This window comes from Rhamphochromis longiceps, linkage group LG5 (genome assembly GCF_057381845.1).
Source record: "Rhamphochromis longiceps isolate RC_006_pf linkage group LG5, R_longiceps_female_GT1.1, whole genome shotgun sequence".
NCBI lineage: Eukaryota > Metazoa > Chordata > Actinopteri > Cichliformes > Cichlidae > Rhamphochromis > Rhamphochromis longiceps.
The window spans coordinates 32,003,154-32,020,304 of NC_140561.1; the positions used below are offsets into that span (position 1 = coordinate 32,003,154).

At 40.5% G+C, this 17,151-nt stretch overlaps 2 protein-coding genes across 2 annotated transcripts in view; both read left to right on the top strand.

The window, feature by feature from the left end:
- Positions 1–963: 963 nt before the first annotated feature.
- rpl22 (ribosomal protein L22) lies at positions 964–4,279 on the top strand. Its single transcript, XM_085407238.1, has 4 exons — positions 964–1,068; positions 1,478–1,588; positions 1,871–1,995; positions 4,100–4,279. The coding sequence occupies exons 1-4, from the start codon at positions 979–981 to the stop codon at positions 4,239–4,241; spliced, it is 468 nt and encodes a 155-aa protein (XP_085263364.1). The 5' UTR covers positions 964–978; the 3' UTR covers positions 4,242–4,279.
- A 143-nt stretch (positions 4,280–4,422) lies between these two features.
- chd5 (chromodomain helicase DNA binding protein 5) overlaps positions 4,423–17,151 on the top strand; it is a 37,197-nt gene continuing 24,468 nt past the window's right edge. Inside the window, exons 1-2 of the mRNA XM_085407237.1 lie at positions 4,423–5,573; positions 12,266–12,414. Of these exons, the coding sequence (XP_085263363.1) occupies positions 5,507–5,573; positions 12,266–12,414 (216 nt within the window). The 5' untranslated portion in view covers positions 4,423–5,506. The remainder of the gene's footprint in view (positions 5,574–12,265; positions 12,415–17,151) is intronic.

The window sequence follows — 17,151 nt, forward strand, 5'->3', positions numbered from 1 at the left end:
ATCTTGAAGTTTGTGGTTGCCTTCAAACACAAATACAAATTCTCAGTTCTATCAAGAGTTTGTTTGGTTTTGTGTTTTTTTTTTGTTTTTTTTTTAGTAATACTGTTAGTTTATTGCACTGTACCTTGAATACAGTCTTTTAAACTTTTTTGTTGCCAAAATATTATTATTGTTATTATTATTTTTTTTTCTTTTGCAGTGAAATATATCCTATAAATAACTTGTTTTATTGGTTCAAAATGTAACGTATGTACACACACACACACATACACATGTCAGTCTGTCTTTTATATAGATTTTATGAACCATATGACAGAGTATAATGACAAAAACACATAAAAAATTGTAATATGTAATCACAATAATTGTAATGTCTTCTAGCACCTTTGAAGGTATATTGATAACCTGCATAACACTATTACAATATTATTACTATTTATAATGTAATAATAATAATAATGGTAGAATATCTTTTATTATTTTCTTTTATAATTCATAATGCTAGTTAGGTTATTACATATGTGTTTGATGTTATTCAACTTTTCTAAAAAAAAATTATGTTTCCCTTTTAAAACCTACTACATAATACAAAAACTACATACTTAACCAGCACCTAATAGGAAGCTGTGTAGCTAAGTGCTAGGAGGGTAACGTCTCGCAGCCATCTTGAAATGCACTTTTCTGGGCAGTTAAAAAAAAAATCAAAATCAAAAAATTTTTAAAAAAGAAATATTGGCTTACTTGGCCCAACATCAAGGTTTTAAAACGCCCATTAAATCTGTTATACTTTAAACATTTTAGCCGGGAATTTTATAGTTGTAAGTGCAATAATCTCTCTCTATGTCTGGTTCCACTCCAGCTGACAAACTACTGAACACTGAACAAAGTTAACATTTGGTGCAACTTTAAGTGGCATTAACAATTTCTCGTACCTTCTTTTTTCTATGTAGTGCAACATAATCGAGTCTAGAAAAGTCGATGCGATCGATTTTGCGGCCGGCTCTTATATTTCCCGTGCAGCCTTTGCTCCTTCCCTTTTCGCTGAATTCTTCAGCCATGGCTCCGATTGTGAGTAGTAGCCCGACCAAATAAAAGTGCACACAGGCCACTTATTTTAGCTTGTCTTTCCATTTATAGACTTGTATATACGTGTGCACAGTAATATAGAAGAAACGAGTGTTCACGTGCGATTTTGTTTGCCTTTTTTAACGTTTCGTCTCAAACCACGTTTTGCTAACTGTTAGCGCAAGCTAGCAGCGATCGACGTGAGGGTTAACAGGGTGCACGTAAACAGTTGTTCGTGGTTTTTGCAACATTCTTTTACGATATTTACTTGAAATGCTAGTATAAAATGTCTGGAACATATTGAACACGCTGTGACTAACCGCTAATAAAGATATCTGAAGACTATTGTTGCTTCCTTACGCTTCGCTTTGGGGGTTTTCCGAGTTTAAGCAACTTTCTCCATTTGTGTTAGAAGAGGCAGGTGGTTAAGAAGCCGGGTGGGAAGAAGAAGAAGCAGATCCTGAAGTTCACCCTGGACTGCACCCACCCTGTTGAGGATGGCATCATGGATGCTGCCAACTTCGTGAGTAGATCACCTCTGACAGAAATGACATCTTGTCTGGTAATCAGTGTAGCAGCTGTCAGACACAAATGCTCTGTGTCAGACACTACTGTCAAATAAGGGGCATCAATCAAAGCCCTGTATTAAGGATCCAGTCAGTTGATATTAAAAGAAAAGAGAGAGGGGGAAAAAAAGACAGATGTCAGTCATATGTTTATAAGAAACTCTGATCTGTAGTTCATAAAGAGGCCTTCATTTCTGGTGCTTGCTGTGTGTGACTTGCTGTGTCCTCTGCACATGCAGGAGCAGTTCCTGCAGGAGCGTATCAAGGTGAACGGCAAAGCTGGAAATCTTGGTGGTGGTGTGGTGTCCATTGAGAGGAGCAAGAGTAAAATTGCTGTGAACTCTGAAGTTCCCTTCTCAAAGAGGTAAATAAAAGAAAAACAGTGCAACTATGCCATATTGTATTATTTAACTGGTCATAGTCATTTGCCATCATACCAGCAATCCTCAGTAAATACTGTGCACAGTGCTTGCTTCAATGTCTAAAAAGACAAATGTTAAGTTTTTAAGAAAATCTCTGTTGTTTGTGTGGAATAGAGAAGTATGCAGAATCCTGTTGAATGTAATATTGAGGGAAATGAAACACATTTGACATTTCAGCCCCAGTAATATTTTAATAGACTTAATGAACAGACATGAGAAGACTCCAAACAAATATGGCTGTGTTTGGTTGTCACTTTAACAGTGGTTGCAAAATTTTACTGATACTCAGCCTGAATGTGTCTTCTGACTGATCATGCTGTCTTTGTGGTTTCCCACTTATTTGAGAGCTTGTGATCTGATTTTTTTTCCAGTTCCAGCACAAGTACATTTATCCAGTATTACATGAGCTGGTTTCACACAAGTGTGGCAATAAATACTCTGGACAGATACACCACTAGAGAGTATCTACCTTATGTGAGAAGCCAAGAAATCTCATAAAAATGCTTAAAAAAACAAAAGATTTTTAGGGATCAGATAAGTTCATCATTGCTTGCCACATTGTGCAACAAGGTCCTGCTGCACCCTAATGTGGGCATAACATCAAGTTTGATGTGTGTAGACATAACAATAAAAAATGACTGAATCGTAGGCTATGACACACAACTATGGTCTCTTCCTATGGTGTGTCATCTTTAATGTGTACTCGTGCTGCCCCAACTGCACAGTATTTTCTTCTATGCTTGAATTCATTACCTTTTTCACAAGTTTTACTGCCACATTTTTCTTTTGTGTGTGAAATTGTCATTGATCAGTGCCTAATTTCATGCTGCATTCCTGTTGGTTGATTTAACAAAACAAAAAAAGGTAGGTTGTAGCATAAATTTTGTAAGGTCAGTACTCACTAGGGTGTCGCGTGTCAGGTGCAGGAGGCAAAGTCTAGTATTTATTATTTGACCATACTGTCTACATACTGTGTCTACAGTACTAAGAAAATACAAATACCATTGTGTATTTAGAATGTCGGCATCGAAAGGTACCATAAGTATCGGTTCTGGTGACATGTGCCTAGTGTGGAAGTCTCGTCCTCTGGCAGTCAGTTCTGAAGAAACATCCCTGCTGCTTAAAGGTTCTTCTGTGAACACATGAAGCAGTCGAATCATATAATGAGAGTTTCAGAATTATTGTATTAATTGTGGATTTGTCTGAAGTTTTGTAAATATTTAGAAAAACCAAAACTAATATCTTAAAGTGAGATCTATTTCAATTTCGATTCAGATTTATTTATATAGCGCCAAATTACAACAACAGTTGCCTCAAGCACCTTCGAAACACAGATGTTACTGTGAAGTGTAGTACTTAATGTAACTGATTAGAGTGGCACAGCCAAAATGGTTATCTTATCTTGTTATATATATTTATTAGGCTGTAGCCACCACTTAATAATGATGCTAATTTTCTATTTGGACAATAAACAGTATTAACTGTATAATAACCTAGATATAATAATGGCATGTGTATTATACATCTGATCATTAAAGTACTTGAACTCATTTTTAAAACCGGCTGTACCAAAGTTGCAAAACATACACATGTCCACCTAATCTACATCTTTTAAATGTTGGGTTACGTGGATCTGTGTGTATTTCTGGAACTTTCCCTAACCACCTTCATGTCCACTTCATACTGTAATTGTTCAGTAAATTTTAAACACCACCACCAGAGGGGGACTGTGCCACTCTCAGTCTTAAATGAAGCATTTGGTATAACCAGTGTAGGTCTCCTAGGTTAGAGCTGATGCTAAAGCAAATTAATTTTGTGATTCCACTTTTCTGCTGGTCACTGTTATGGCAAAAACCGCACAGAGCTGTTTTTTTTTGTGCATTTGGGCTACTGAGAGTTTTAACTGTTGTATGCCATGTTTAACAATTTCTACACCTTCATATAAATGTAGAAAAACAGCAGGATTTTGCTGCTTTACGGTATATAAATTGTGAAATCTAAGGGCAGATCGACTCACACTCTTCTGCTCTCTGCTTCCATTTTCAGGTACTTGAAGTATCTTACCAAGAAGTATCTGAAAAAGAACAACCTCAGGGACTGGCTGCGGGTGGTAGCTAACACCAAGGAGAGCTACGAGCTGCGCTACTTCCAGATCAACCAGGATGAGGAGGAAGAGGACGAAGATTAAACCTTACGCCACTCTTAATAAAATACTTAGAGAGAAAACCCTTCATGGTCTTGTTTTATTTGGAAACATTTGGTTTGAGTATGTTATCTGGATCCCACACAGACGATAAAAACAGAGATAAGAACATGTGACTGTGCACTCTGATTTCATTTAGCGTTTTTCAAAAATAATCCTTGCTATTTAGATGCATGATGACAATTTTGCATGTGTAAATTGCATATAAACCTGACATTTTTAGATTTAGGAATGTTTTCTGGTTCTTTATTCTGATGTGGGATGGTGCTTTTTTTGTCACCTGGTTACAAAAATGTTTATTTGCATTGTGTGATTTGCCCCCACCCCCCTAAAATCCTGCAGGATGTGGGATGAGCTGGAACTCTCAGCCTTTCATTTGTATATTTTGATAAAAGATAAAGTGACGCTGAAGCTGATACTTCCTCTGCTCAGCTCTCTGTGGGGCATCCTGTGATACAGCTGTGGTAACCTTGACAACAGTTAGACCACTGGCAGTCAGGACTCCTCACAGCTTGCAGTCATCAGCCTGCACTTGTGTGTGCTTTGTCAGGACAGTGTGGTCGCTTGCAAGATGAAATCGAGTCGGGTGATAGTTAGTTGGGGGTTTTATGCCTTAATTGACGTCCAAATCAACCAAAACGTCCGTTTACACAAACGGTTTGGCTTCAAAATAGAAAGCAATGCTGTGTTTCCACCTGCAGACACACTTTGGAGTGGAGCTTGTGAGTGAATAGAGCAGCAGCTGTGCGAGAAAGTGGGAGAAGTTTCTGTCTCAATTCTCCGGACTTCCAAAAGGAAATGGACAGGCGCGGGGAGTGCATCCGTCTATTAGCAGCACACGGCGCTCGATGTGCATTTTTTTTGCACGCTACTAGTTGAAGTGGTAACTAGGAGAGTATGACTAACTAGTTGTGGGTGAAATTATGGGATGCATCGTCATGGCAACAGACCAGACGTCACAATCTGGGCATGTGTGTTCCATTTTTGTCTTTCTTATTTTTCAGACTGGAAGACCTGGATAGAGATCATTGGAATATATATATATTTTATTTTTTTTTTTAAATTTTTTATTTTACTCGTGGAGAGAAAGCCCCATGTTCGTTGCACAGAAATAAAAAAAAAAATCTTACATTTTTCACAGCGACGAATACTATTCTTTTTGGGTGAAGAAAGAGACTGTGCTGCGGCGTCTGGAGGGTTAACTTTCAGTATTCCCAGCCTAAAAGGGGTTTGGGGGCTATGAGATAAAGATGCCGGGGTCGCTGAGCAATGAAGACGAGGGACAAGACGACATGGATTTTGAAGACGATATACCAGGTGAGGGAAAGGGGAGAGGCGGGGTGTCCTTCAGATAATTTTGCGCCGCTACGCCTTGAATGCGGGGAAAAGGGCTTGTCCTGCGTTCCTGAGACCGGAGAGGAGGGGTGGGGTGCAATAAGCAGAGTCATGCTATTATTTTTTTTTTTGTACGACCTGCAGTCTTAAAGGTGGCAAAGGGTTGTAGTTTTTTTTTAAATCTCTCCCCCCCACAGCTGTCCTCACATTCATCCTGATTTGGGGGCACGATGGAAACGCTGCTGCATGGTTTCTGTGGGCTGCCTTTTCTTTCACAGACTGCATGCGTGTACAAGTGAATGGCTTTGAGTCCAAACACAAGTTTTGTTCAGAGAGCTGTTAAAAAACCCGTACTTTGCTCGTTTCCGTGTCAGTGTGTCCATTGGCGATTTTCTGTCCCTTTTTAGCTCGTGGATGTGCTCTTTTGTGGAAAAAAAAGAAGGGGGGCTCCGGTGACAACGTGCGTGTTCATTTTGTTGTGGATGATGCGCTGCCGTTAGCGCTAGTGATTAGGAAGCTGTTTCAACTTTAATTCTTTTTTCTCCCACTGCATGGCCGCAGAGGTGTGAAAGCCACGTGTGGGCTACAGTAAACAGAGCTTATCAAGTGTGCTCCTTTGCCTTGGACGTTGATGACACCGGTTAGGTCACCGGCAGCCCTTCAGCTCTGGGTCGTGCGCGAACTGGAATTAACTCTAACCCACATTCTCTGCGTGCTGCTAATTCATTTCACATAGCAAGTTCATACAGGAGAACCTATGCAATAAAATTCTCCAGGCTGAAAAATGAACATGTCATCGACTCTGGCAGTGAACCAGCTTTCAGTGCTCCTACAGTTTCCTCCTTTAAAAAAATGGTCAAGATCAAATCAAGTCACAGGGGGTTTTAAGATTCCCTAATTAATGACCATGCACAATAAGGTACTTGCCAAATTTTGGCCATTTTTGTTTTCTTTTGGCTGGTAAGTTTGTTAGACTTTCTGGCAGGTGTCAATCCTAGGGCACAGGGGAATCCCAGTCTTAGTTTTTTGGCAGGCATGGCTGTGGTTACTTGTGACATTTACTCAAATTGCTAACTGTGTGGTCCATAATGTACACCAAAGAGCAGGCATCATCAGAATCTTCATCTGCGCAACACAAACCCAGTTCTGAACTGCTACTGATTGGTTTCTTGATCTAGTGATGCAGCAGCTCAGGTGATGAAGTGCCCTCTTGTTGCAGCCTGCTGAGCTGAATATCCAGACATAAGATTGTCCCGTGCAGCCAATGAAGTTCCTTTTATTTTAAAGTTCTTATAGCTTGCTCCAAACATCAGATGGTTGATGTCAAGGGCATGATTTAAAAAGTCCTGCTTTGCCCTCTGCTTCACTTTCACATGTGGAAAATGTTTGTGGTTGTAAAATACACTCCAAAGCCAAAAACAAAAGTCAGAAAGGTCGGAAAGTAAGAGCCCTGCTTTGGATCAGAGAGCTAGTTTCAGCGAAGTCAAATCACCCCAAAAAAATGAGGTCAGCTGACTCCCTCAATATACTGAATGACCAGGTTTTTCCATCAGTGGTTTTTGTTCTTCCCCGATAACAAAGACATTTTCCTGGATGACAGTACCAGGATTCATTGGGTTAAAACATGAAAGAGCAATTCAATGAGCACGAGACATCATTTTCCAACAGGGACTGGCCACCGCAGAGTACAGACTTTAACCCCTCTAAGAATCTTTGGGATTTGCTAGAGAAGATTTAGCAGACTGTCAAGCCCATCGCCAATACAAGGCATGAAAGTAACACAGCTCTAGGTGGAAATAGGTGTTGTGACATTGCATAAGCTTATTGAAATGATGCCTTGATGAATGCTGGCCATGATCAAATGAAATATGTGAGTGTGTGACTGCTTTTTATTGGCCGATCAGTGTAGATTCAGCATGAAATGAAGCTTCTAAAATCCAATGCAATGTTTTCTCTAGCAGCAGGCCCTCCTCGTCTTAAGTGTTGCTCAAATAATGCAGTGATGTGGAGTATAGAATACATGTGAAAGAAGGCACAAGAAGTTTTATTTATTAAACATCTTGCTGGTGTGTCTGTTGCATTGGTATTTGGTATTGCTCGTTACGGAGTGACGAAAAGTCATTTACTGGGACACTACTTCGGTGGCTTAATTGTGAGCAGTTGTCACAGTACTGAGTTGCCAAATTGCAATCCTTGCTCATTTCGTATGTGTGTTATAAAGCTCTTGAACATCTGAGGCTTTGAAGTGCTGTCACAAAAAATGAGGTAGAATGCATACAATTACGAAATTCAAGGGTACCACTGGTTACCATTTCTTAGACAGAAAAAGGTAATATACGCCACAATATTCAAAAATTACCTCTGCGTTTAACACAAGGTCTGAGTATTGTGATATCTGCATTATTTGAGAAAATCTTTTGCATTAAACACACATTTCTTTTGTTTATATACATATTTTTTGACGAGGGTAATTTGAACTTGCTAGTTTTTATGTGCATTTATGTGCATCTTAGCAGTAAGCAAGTGAAAAAGGAGGCAGACAAAGAGAACGGAGAGTCAGAGGGGGAGTTAGAGCAACATCTGTGACTGCCATCCATATTTAGAGGGAGAATACAGGCACTGATGTGTGTCCTCAGTAACGCATTAGTTTGTTAAACATGTATAAGAAAGGAAGGCTGCAGCTGAATATGGCAGGTGAGTGAATATATGTCAGTATTAATTAAGTCAAAAAAATGAAGAATGTGTTTAAATTGCTTAAATATGCTTTGATGGGATTTTTGTAGTCATGTGTTTCAGGCTTCAAAAAAAATTTCTTGTAATATAATAAATACCAGTGTGATCCTCTATGATGACGCACAATGTACCTACTCGAGGGTAAATCTAGTGAAACTCCGACACAGTGGTCCATATTGGTTTTGTCATCATGAAATTGTTCACAAAAGGGAGTCAGTCTTTCTAGTCTGAAAATATGACTGTTTTATTGGAATAACTTTCTTTTAATTTGTCATATCACGCACTCATCACAACAAAATGCTGCGGATCAATTGTTATGCTGCTGATACACGAAGCACTTTCCAGACAGTTTATGACCTCATCAGCAGGCTTCAAAGTGATAGACAAGGTCAGAAATCCAGGTCAGAGTTTTCTACCATGAAGACACTTCAGTGCAATTAAAACACAACAGTGTGGGAGCACATTGTGTGGGGACTTCAGACCCCAAAATGCTATCCTATCACAGTCTTTATTTGTTGTGCCACGTAGTGTCCTAAGTCCCTTTGTTTCACTCTGGGCACTTACACTGTCACAGATTGTTCCATTGTGTTTTCTGTTTTAATTGCTTTGTTCTTCCATAAAATTGAAAGATTATCATGGGCTTTTGTGTGCCTACAAATGTTATCCCCAGTTGGAAAAGGGGCTATTTTTGGATCCCTCACTGTGAAAGTTGACACAGTTTTTTTTTCTTAATGTGTGTGTATGTAGCGTAAGCATAAAAAAACATGCTTTTAAATATATTTTTGCAAATGAGTGGAACATCATTTGTTATCTGTTTCCTACCTGTTTATATGGGATGTGCTATGACCTTAGAATAGATATACTACAATTTAATGATGCTATTTAGGCTTTATCCTTCCATCACTTAGATGATAACATTTTCTAATAATAGCCTACGGATGCTTTTGTCTGAAGGCATTTAAAGCCTGAGCCATAAGTACCTAATCGATGAAGATAGGAAACCCTTTGGCCTCGTCTTCCCTGCATTGTGGGAAGCAATGCTGGGCAGCATTAAGTGGGTATTTCCACACAGGGGCCAACAGAGAAATGACTAATGTGCTTTCCAGTAAACTCTATCTTCCTCACTTGGGACTCGTTCATGAATCTCCCTTCTAATGGGTCAGTCTGGTGGCCAAGCCCTTGCAGGAAGGTCAGAACTGTGTCTGTGCCACATTTTACAGAAGGCTTGTTTGCCAACTGGAGCTTTGGTCGTCTTCCTAACACAATCTGTTGCCAGACCTCGGTGTGTCACATGACTGAGCAACCTCCCCTACTTCCAACACCTGGCACTGCCTGGTCCAGTCACCAAGCAGAAAGAATATCTCTCCCCTGATGGCTTTCCCCACGGGGACTTCACAGGCCATTTACTTTAGTCAGGGTTCAGATTTTAAGGCAATTCAGGTGATAAACACAGAGCTGTTTCAGGGAGCTGCATTGCTGTGACACATTCCTGTGTAACAAAAAATGATTACTGAGAACCCATGTGTTCAATATTTTATTTGACTCTCTGACAATCTGTTATCAGCACGTGGTTCTGTTAAAGAAATGTCAGCAAGCTAACATGGCCCCAGTTACAGCGCTTACAGGCTGATGTTTGGCAGATTTTATATTTAGAACATATATATATAGTTTAGTGCCATCATTAATTACAGTAATGAGCGCACAAAGCACAATGGTACAGCAGTAAAATAATGTATGACTGCCATTTTTTCTGCAAATTAAAAAAATCGACTAGATTATAGTGCAGAAGAACAGATCATTATTAATGCGCCGTGGATGTGTGTATGAAATCTCACAATAAACCAGTTGAAATAGTTCATTTAAAACTGCATATACTGAACTCATGGTGAAAATATCATCAAAGTAGGGCTCATCCGCTGGGGACCTTGAACTTCTGTATCAAATTTCATGTCAGTCCATTCTCTAGTTATTGAGAAATTTTAGTCTGAACCATAGAGGTTAAACAACCAAGAGGCTGACATTGTCAGACCTTGAGCTTCAGCACCAGCATGGCTAAAAAGAACTCAGCTCAGTCTGCTCAAAGTGAATTAGGTGCTTATCACCGAACCATTTAAACCCCACATCAGTAACACCGCATCACCACTGTCAAGTTGGATTGATTTATTTTACAATAAGCAGAGCCAAGGGCACAGAGATATGAACTGTACGCTTTGTGTAATCCAAAGCCATCTCGATCTGCACCTGAGCCATGTCATCATCTGTGCATCTGAGAGAGAATCAGAATCAGAATCAGAATACTTTATTGATCCCTGGGGGAAATTATTTTTTGTTACAGTGCTCCATTTTAAACCAACATTAAGACAAGACAGACAATACGCTAACTAAGAATAGTACAATATATACATATATATACATACATACATACATAAGTCACTTATAAATAAATATTTGGAAAAGAAACGTGTAGTTGTAGCAGCAAACAGTGTGTTAAGTGTTAAGAGATGTAAGGCTCTGCCGTGCTGTCGTCATAAGTTGCCTGGCAGGTGGCTAACCATGCATCTGAGACACAAAAGAGTTGCCCGTTTGAGCTACTGAATACATAAACTCAAGGCTTTATTTAGAAAAAAAGAAAGTGAAGAAAAACACCAAGGTCTGTGGGACAAGAAGAAAGAAGGAATGAGTAGCAAGGCAGTAAATGTCTGTCAGCACATTTCCTATAATAATATTGGCCAAGAAAAGCACAAGTTACCCCCAGTCAGGGTTGAGGAAAGGATGACACAGTTCATCTGGAAGCCAGGACAGCACAATGAGTTTGACATTGCCTCTGATTAAGGCTTTGAAATCAGTGTACTGTATGTGTATGCGTGGAATACCTCCTGCTAGCTTTGCTAAATAGAGGATAAGTGGCTGGTGAGGTTTGTGTGTCTACTACACAGGAATCCCTCCTCCCCAATCTCTCACTCCAGCTACCCAGGGGAGTGGTAGACTGCAGGGCTAGTGTTGGCTGATTGACTCTGATACATGTGCTGCATATTTCATGCCCTCCAGTCTGTCTGCGTGAGACACAGAGAGACGGGAGACATGCAGATAGACAGACTGGAAGAGACAGCGAGACAGTTGGGAAAATGAGATTAAATAAACCTTTTTGGGGCACTAGAGTTGCATCATGTGTGTACAATATTTTCTCTGTGTGACTTTTTACAGAGATGTATTGTTTGGGACTGTCTCTCTCCCTTACTTACTCCTCTGTGACCCACTGTGGCATCAGCGAAGTCTGCTGTGCTCAGCAGTCAGCACGTTTACACAGCAGCTTTGAGGCGGTACAGCTGACAACCAGCAGCAGGTCCCTTTAGTCCCAGCAAGCATTAAAGGCAGAAGATATGCTCAGTATACCTCAGTGGTCCTCCAGGGAGTTCCCATTTAGCGGCAGGGCACGCACTCCATTTATTTGTGTTTTGATGGGTAAAGTTGATACACACTCAATGATGTGTGATTATGAGGTTGATTTTACCAAGTGCTCCTGTTGGTCTGACATTGATTCATCATTGTTATTTTCACAGGAGGCTAACTGACTTTTCATCGTGGTGAGCTTTCACAGTAGAGCCTGCAGCAAATGAATATTTGCAACATCTATTGTTCATTTTTAATCTTTTTGATTAACCATTTTGTCTGAAATGTCAGAAATTTCGATTTCCCAGAACCCGGGGTTACGTCTTCATCTCTTGTTTTGCTGCCCAATTTCAAAACTCAAAGGTGTTTAATTCAGAGTAGATTCATATCCTCACTTTGATCAAACAAAATCAAAAAATTGAATAACCACTCACTGAGGCAGAAAAATGTACGAGTCAGGCTGAATGTGTCAGTTTAGTCTTATTACAAGCTGAATTATCGGTGTCGTTTAAGTGTACTAAGCAAATAATTCTCCTTTCCCCCGTGTTCAGATGAGGATGACGAAGGTGAGCGCAACACAGTTCCCCTCACACCTCTCGACCGCTTCTTTTCTGACGACGAGTCCCTCAAACAACAAAAGAAGAAGCCCAAAAAGATGAAGGAGGGAAAACTGCCGAAAGTTAAGAAGAGGAAAAAAGAGGTAAGGCATAATTCACATTCAGCACCATCTGTCCAGACCTCGGACACAACAGCTTGGCAGGCATTTTGGCTCTAGCCATATCCCGCATTCTCTATTTCTCAAACCATCGCTCTTTTGATGTCTCTGCAATTGGATCAAAGGTGTGTTTTGGCTGCTGGACTGCCTCTGTAATCTAAATGAGAGGCAGTGGACTGTCTCAGGCTTAGGGGAGGTTGGCAGCATTGTCACTGTTACTGCCAGTGTAAGCTGTGGGCTCCAAGCGACAGTTTAGAGTGTAGATTTGTGCCTGTGGTGCTGGTGCTGATGGCAGGGACTGTAGGTCAGAGGCAATGTGTTCATGCCTATCCAGTAGCGGGAGTGAGAGTTATGACAGAGCGGTTTTGACAGTCCTTCGCCTCTAGCCTCTAATTTCCAATATTTAGATAGCAGGATTGAGACTTGATTGGCTCAGAGCATTAACACCAGCGTGATGTTGATAATTTTACAGCTTATGAGGTGAACGCCTGCTGCTTTTGCTGAATAGGTCACATGTGGCTAAAGGAGACAGTTAGAGAATAAGGAAAAATTGCAGCATTAAGAGGTTGCACAGTAGTGTCGTGGTTAGCGCTTGCTTCTTCACAGCAAGGAGGTTACAACCCCTCTGCTCAGGGTTTGTCTGTGTGGAGGTTGGACACTTTCTTTGTGTCTCCACGTGTTTCGTTCAGGTGTGCCGGGTTCCTCATATCAAAGTGATTTAGGTCAATAGATGATTCTAAATGGGTCATGGGCATGCAAGAGTGTGTAATTATCTGTTTTGCTGCATTAGCACTGTGATTGACTGGTTACCTGTGCAGAGTGTACCCTCATTAGTCAGTTTTTTAGAAAATGGATGGATGCTAAAGTCAGTACTGTACTTTATATTATTTCAGTTCCATTTTCTGAGGAGACATTGTTTATAAATGATCAATTATTTAATTTTCAATTTATTATTAAAGAGATGGTTCTTGCATATTTTTCATCAGGCCTCTAGTGCTATTTATTCATTTGTATGACCTGCCCAATTTTGTAGATATTGGCTCTAGACATGTTTCCTTTCTCTTGAATATAATGGTGAAAAATACATTTTATTTTGTAGTATTTAGAGCACCAAAAATATAGTAGAAAAACTGAGATGCAGTGCGTCATTCCAGAGTTGCTAAAATACATCTTTTTACCCAGTTTTACGCCATTTTATGTAGAAACTTTTCTTTGTACAAATTTGCATCCATCAAAAGAAGCGTAAATAAGCTTTCTAAGGGTATAGCAGGGAAAAAACAAGCAGAGTGTATTGAAACCAGCAGTTTTAGGTTAGAGATCCAGTTTTATTCATACAGTGACCTTGTGGTTAAAAGTGCTGAAATTTGGATGATGATTATCTTTGGGCTAATAAGTCTACGAATGACCCCGTTTGCACTACCAAACAATGCATTTGATCCAGCATTACTTCATGATCTGCAGCTTGAAGGGCCATCCTACAAATAAAGTCAGCCCTTTAACTTCTGGAAAAGTTTTGTTTCTTCAAAAGCCCAGAGGCTAAAAGAAATATTTATTATTCAGTAATTACAGGAATTTGCTGTATTCCCAGTGATCTCCCCGCTCATGTTGGCGAGCTGTAACCGTGTCAGTGACATAGCCAGGATGTTCCCCTCCGCTGACTGGAGATGCCAGCAGTACCGTGAGGAGTTTGGCTGACCATGCTGCCACTCGGCCCTTTGGCTGCTCGTGGTAAACACTAAGCTCTGGGTCTCACTGAGCTAATGAAGCGGGGGGCTCCCTGTGACACTCTCCTTTCCCTAACTCACAGACACTGCTCTGTATTCTCCTTTTCTTCCCTCTCCTCTTGTCTCCCACATGCATCACCTCACTTTGCTTTGATTACAATGCTGCTGTTTTCTTTCAGTCTTGCTTTCTTGCTCCCCACCTTGCTGTATTTGTGTCTTTTTTTGCCTCCCATTCAGAAACCATTGCTCCTGTAATTCACTTCCAGTTACTCCCCAAAGGCTGGTGTCAGACAGGGGCCAAAAGTCAATTGGGGTCAGAGACTGTCAGTAGCACATCCCAGTCTGAGTTCACAGCTACTGGCAGGAGGAATGATAGCCACAGAGAGGTGCGCTGTGTTTACTCGTCTTCTCCAGTCTGCAGTGAAACAAAGAGCTGTGTAGATATGACAGGATATTTAATGGGCTTTTTAATAAAATATCTGTTAAATCAGTGAATTCTGGGTTTATGGAAAACAATTCATTTTAGCAGCAGAGGAAACTGCTGCATTTTGGCCACAATAAAAAAAAAACCATGTAGCTGGTTCTTGTAGCATTCACATTTTGCTTAAATACAGTCGGTTTGAGATGAGCTTCTGTCTTGTTTTTATAACTTCAGTATCCTCTCTGGGATTGTGAGTCAACAAAGAGCTGTTTCTGATTTCTGGACAAAAGGAGAGGCCATTGTTTAGAAACCATAAAATAAATTCTTAGAGCAGTTTTCTTTTTTTTTTCCTGTTGCACTACATTTTATTGAACATCCACTTCTTCGCTCATTTGATATTTTCTGTGGCATCCGCTCCAATCTCCCTAAGGCAGAGCCATTATGGGAAAGCATCTAATTTGATTAGGTTATCAGCACTTATCTGATTTTCTTTCCTCTGAAAGAACAGACACCATCTTTGCTGCTGTGCTGTTGTGTCCTTTGCTTTTATGATATGTGTTTAACATTGAACTCAGGGTCACCAAGAGACTGTTGCACAGTTTCACCTTGTCTTTGCAGTTGCTCTCAATGGTGGTTCTGCTTCTTTGCTTTTTGCTCCTCCATCTCCACCCCATCCCCCATCCACAATCTTCAATTTACTCTCTCTTTCTCCTTCTTTCTTTCTCTCTCTCTCTCTCTCTCCCTCCTTCTTCTTCTTATGCATAAATGAGATTTGTCTAGACGGGTGCTGGAGCACTGGCTCTGCAACCACAGGCCTCTGCATAACAAGCTCGTTATGCAAACGTGTCTGATTGGATGGCGCTGTTCCATTGGCTGCTGCTGTGATAGAGTGTGTGTGGGGGGTGGGGGGAGTGAGTGGCAGGATAGAAAGAAAGAGTGAGAGAGGAAAGAGAAAGGGGGAGAAGTTAAGAGATAGAGTGAGAGAGAAAATAATGGGGTGGAGGGGTGAGAGAGGAGAGCTATGAGATGTAAAGGAGAGAAAGTAAGAGGAGGAGAGAAAGAGAGAGAACGAGAGAGAGAGTTAGAGAGAGCCAGACACTGCTCAAATTTGGTCACCATGGCAACACAGCCAGGCTGCTGGTAGGGTTGGTGGGCGCTGCGGCAACGTGAGCCTTTCCACTGCGCTACAGAGCGAAACGCCTGCAAGTCTCTCCATGGAGCCACACAGGCCTGCTGAGCAACAGGCAGCGAGCAGAGCACAAAGCTGCTGTGCTCTAATTTTGCTCCACTGCATGTGCACACACAAGTTCACTCTCACATACAGTCATGTTTTACATATGCATAAACACACGCGAAGAGGAACTCTCACAAAAATAGCGTTTTGTTTTTTTTTTTTTAAAAAGGAAAGCACTCACAAAGAATGAGCGCACCCACACACACACGCTCAAAAAAAACCCCAACATGTCCACAAACACACAAAAATGCTCTCTCACAGGAACGTGCCCAGTCAGAGACAGGGGCACAAATGGAAACTTCCACAGGCCTACCACATTCAAACACAAATAATTAGGTGGCATGTGCATGATGAGAGAAACAGCACACTTTCCCTCTCTCGCTTACTCATGCGCACATACTATCGTGAGCAACCACTAGCAAATTTGTTCATATGCAGCACTCTTGGTCACACAAACAACACCTGTTAACTGTTAAATCCTTACAGCCTTCTAGATGTCTCATATTAAACCAGTAGGATGCAACTCAGGCTACAGATTAACTCTGAGCTCTGATTGGCTTGGGTACCTGAAGTGCTCTTTTTCTGGGTTTTCATTTCATGTAAAAGCACATTTAAAAGGTGACCATGCAGCCGCCTTGACTCTTCATCAAGTCACTGCTTACTTGTACTAATTTAAATATTTCATCACAGGCAGAAGAGTTATCATATTAGCAAGGCAGCGACACTTTCGAGTGATGTAATTTAATTTATGCAAATGCCATCAAGTAGTAGCTTTTATCTAAACTGCTTTAAAGTGCATTCACAGAATATGTTTTTAGAGTGGGTGGCCTCTGTGGGAGCTCTAATCCCTCACCCTGGCAAAATTAATGTCATGCTTATTTGCTTTATCAAGTTTAGTATTTTAATTATCCCCACCTTTTTAGCGCTAGATATAAAATTGGGTCTCAGAAGATTGCGCCTAGATTTCTTTTGTCCTGCTGTTTGTAAAATCCAAACCTGGAATCTAGTTGTGTCTCAGGAATCTGGCTTTGATGGCAGCTTTAGTCAGTCACGCTCGCGCCCTTAGGTACAGAGCTGAAGCGAGATTCAAAGCCAGATTCTACGTGTTTACATTTATAAAAATAGCTGCTTGGCAGAAGCTCTACACTACATCAAAGAAATAGCTTAGACAACATTTTCATTTAGTAAAAATATAAATCCAAATATACTAAAATATACTTTCAGCCTGTAAAGATGCCAGATTGAGACTGAGAAAGAGTGACATATTAACCTTTGCACAATTAAACAACATGCTGGTTGTTGGTGTATATGTAATGGGTTTTTTTTTACCTTCTCAAAATCCT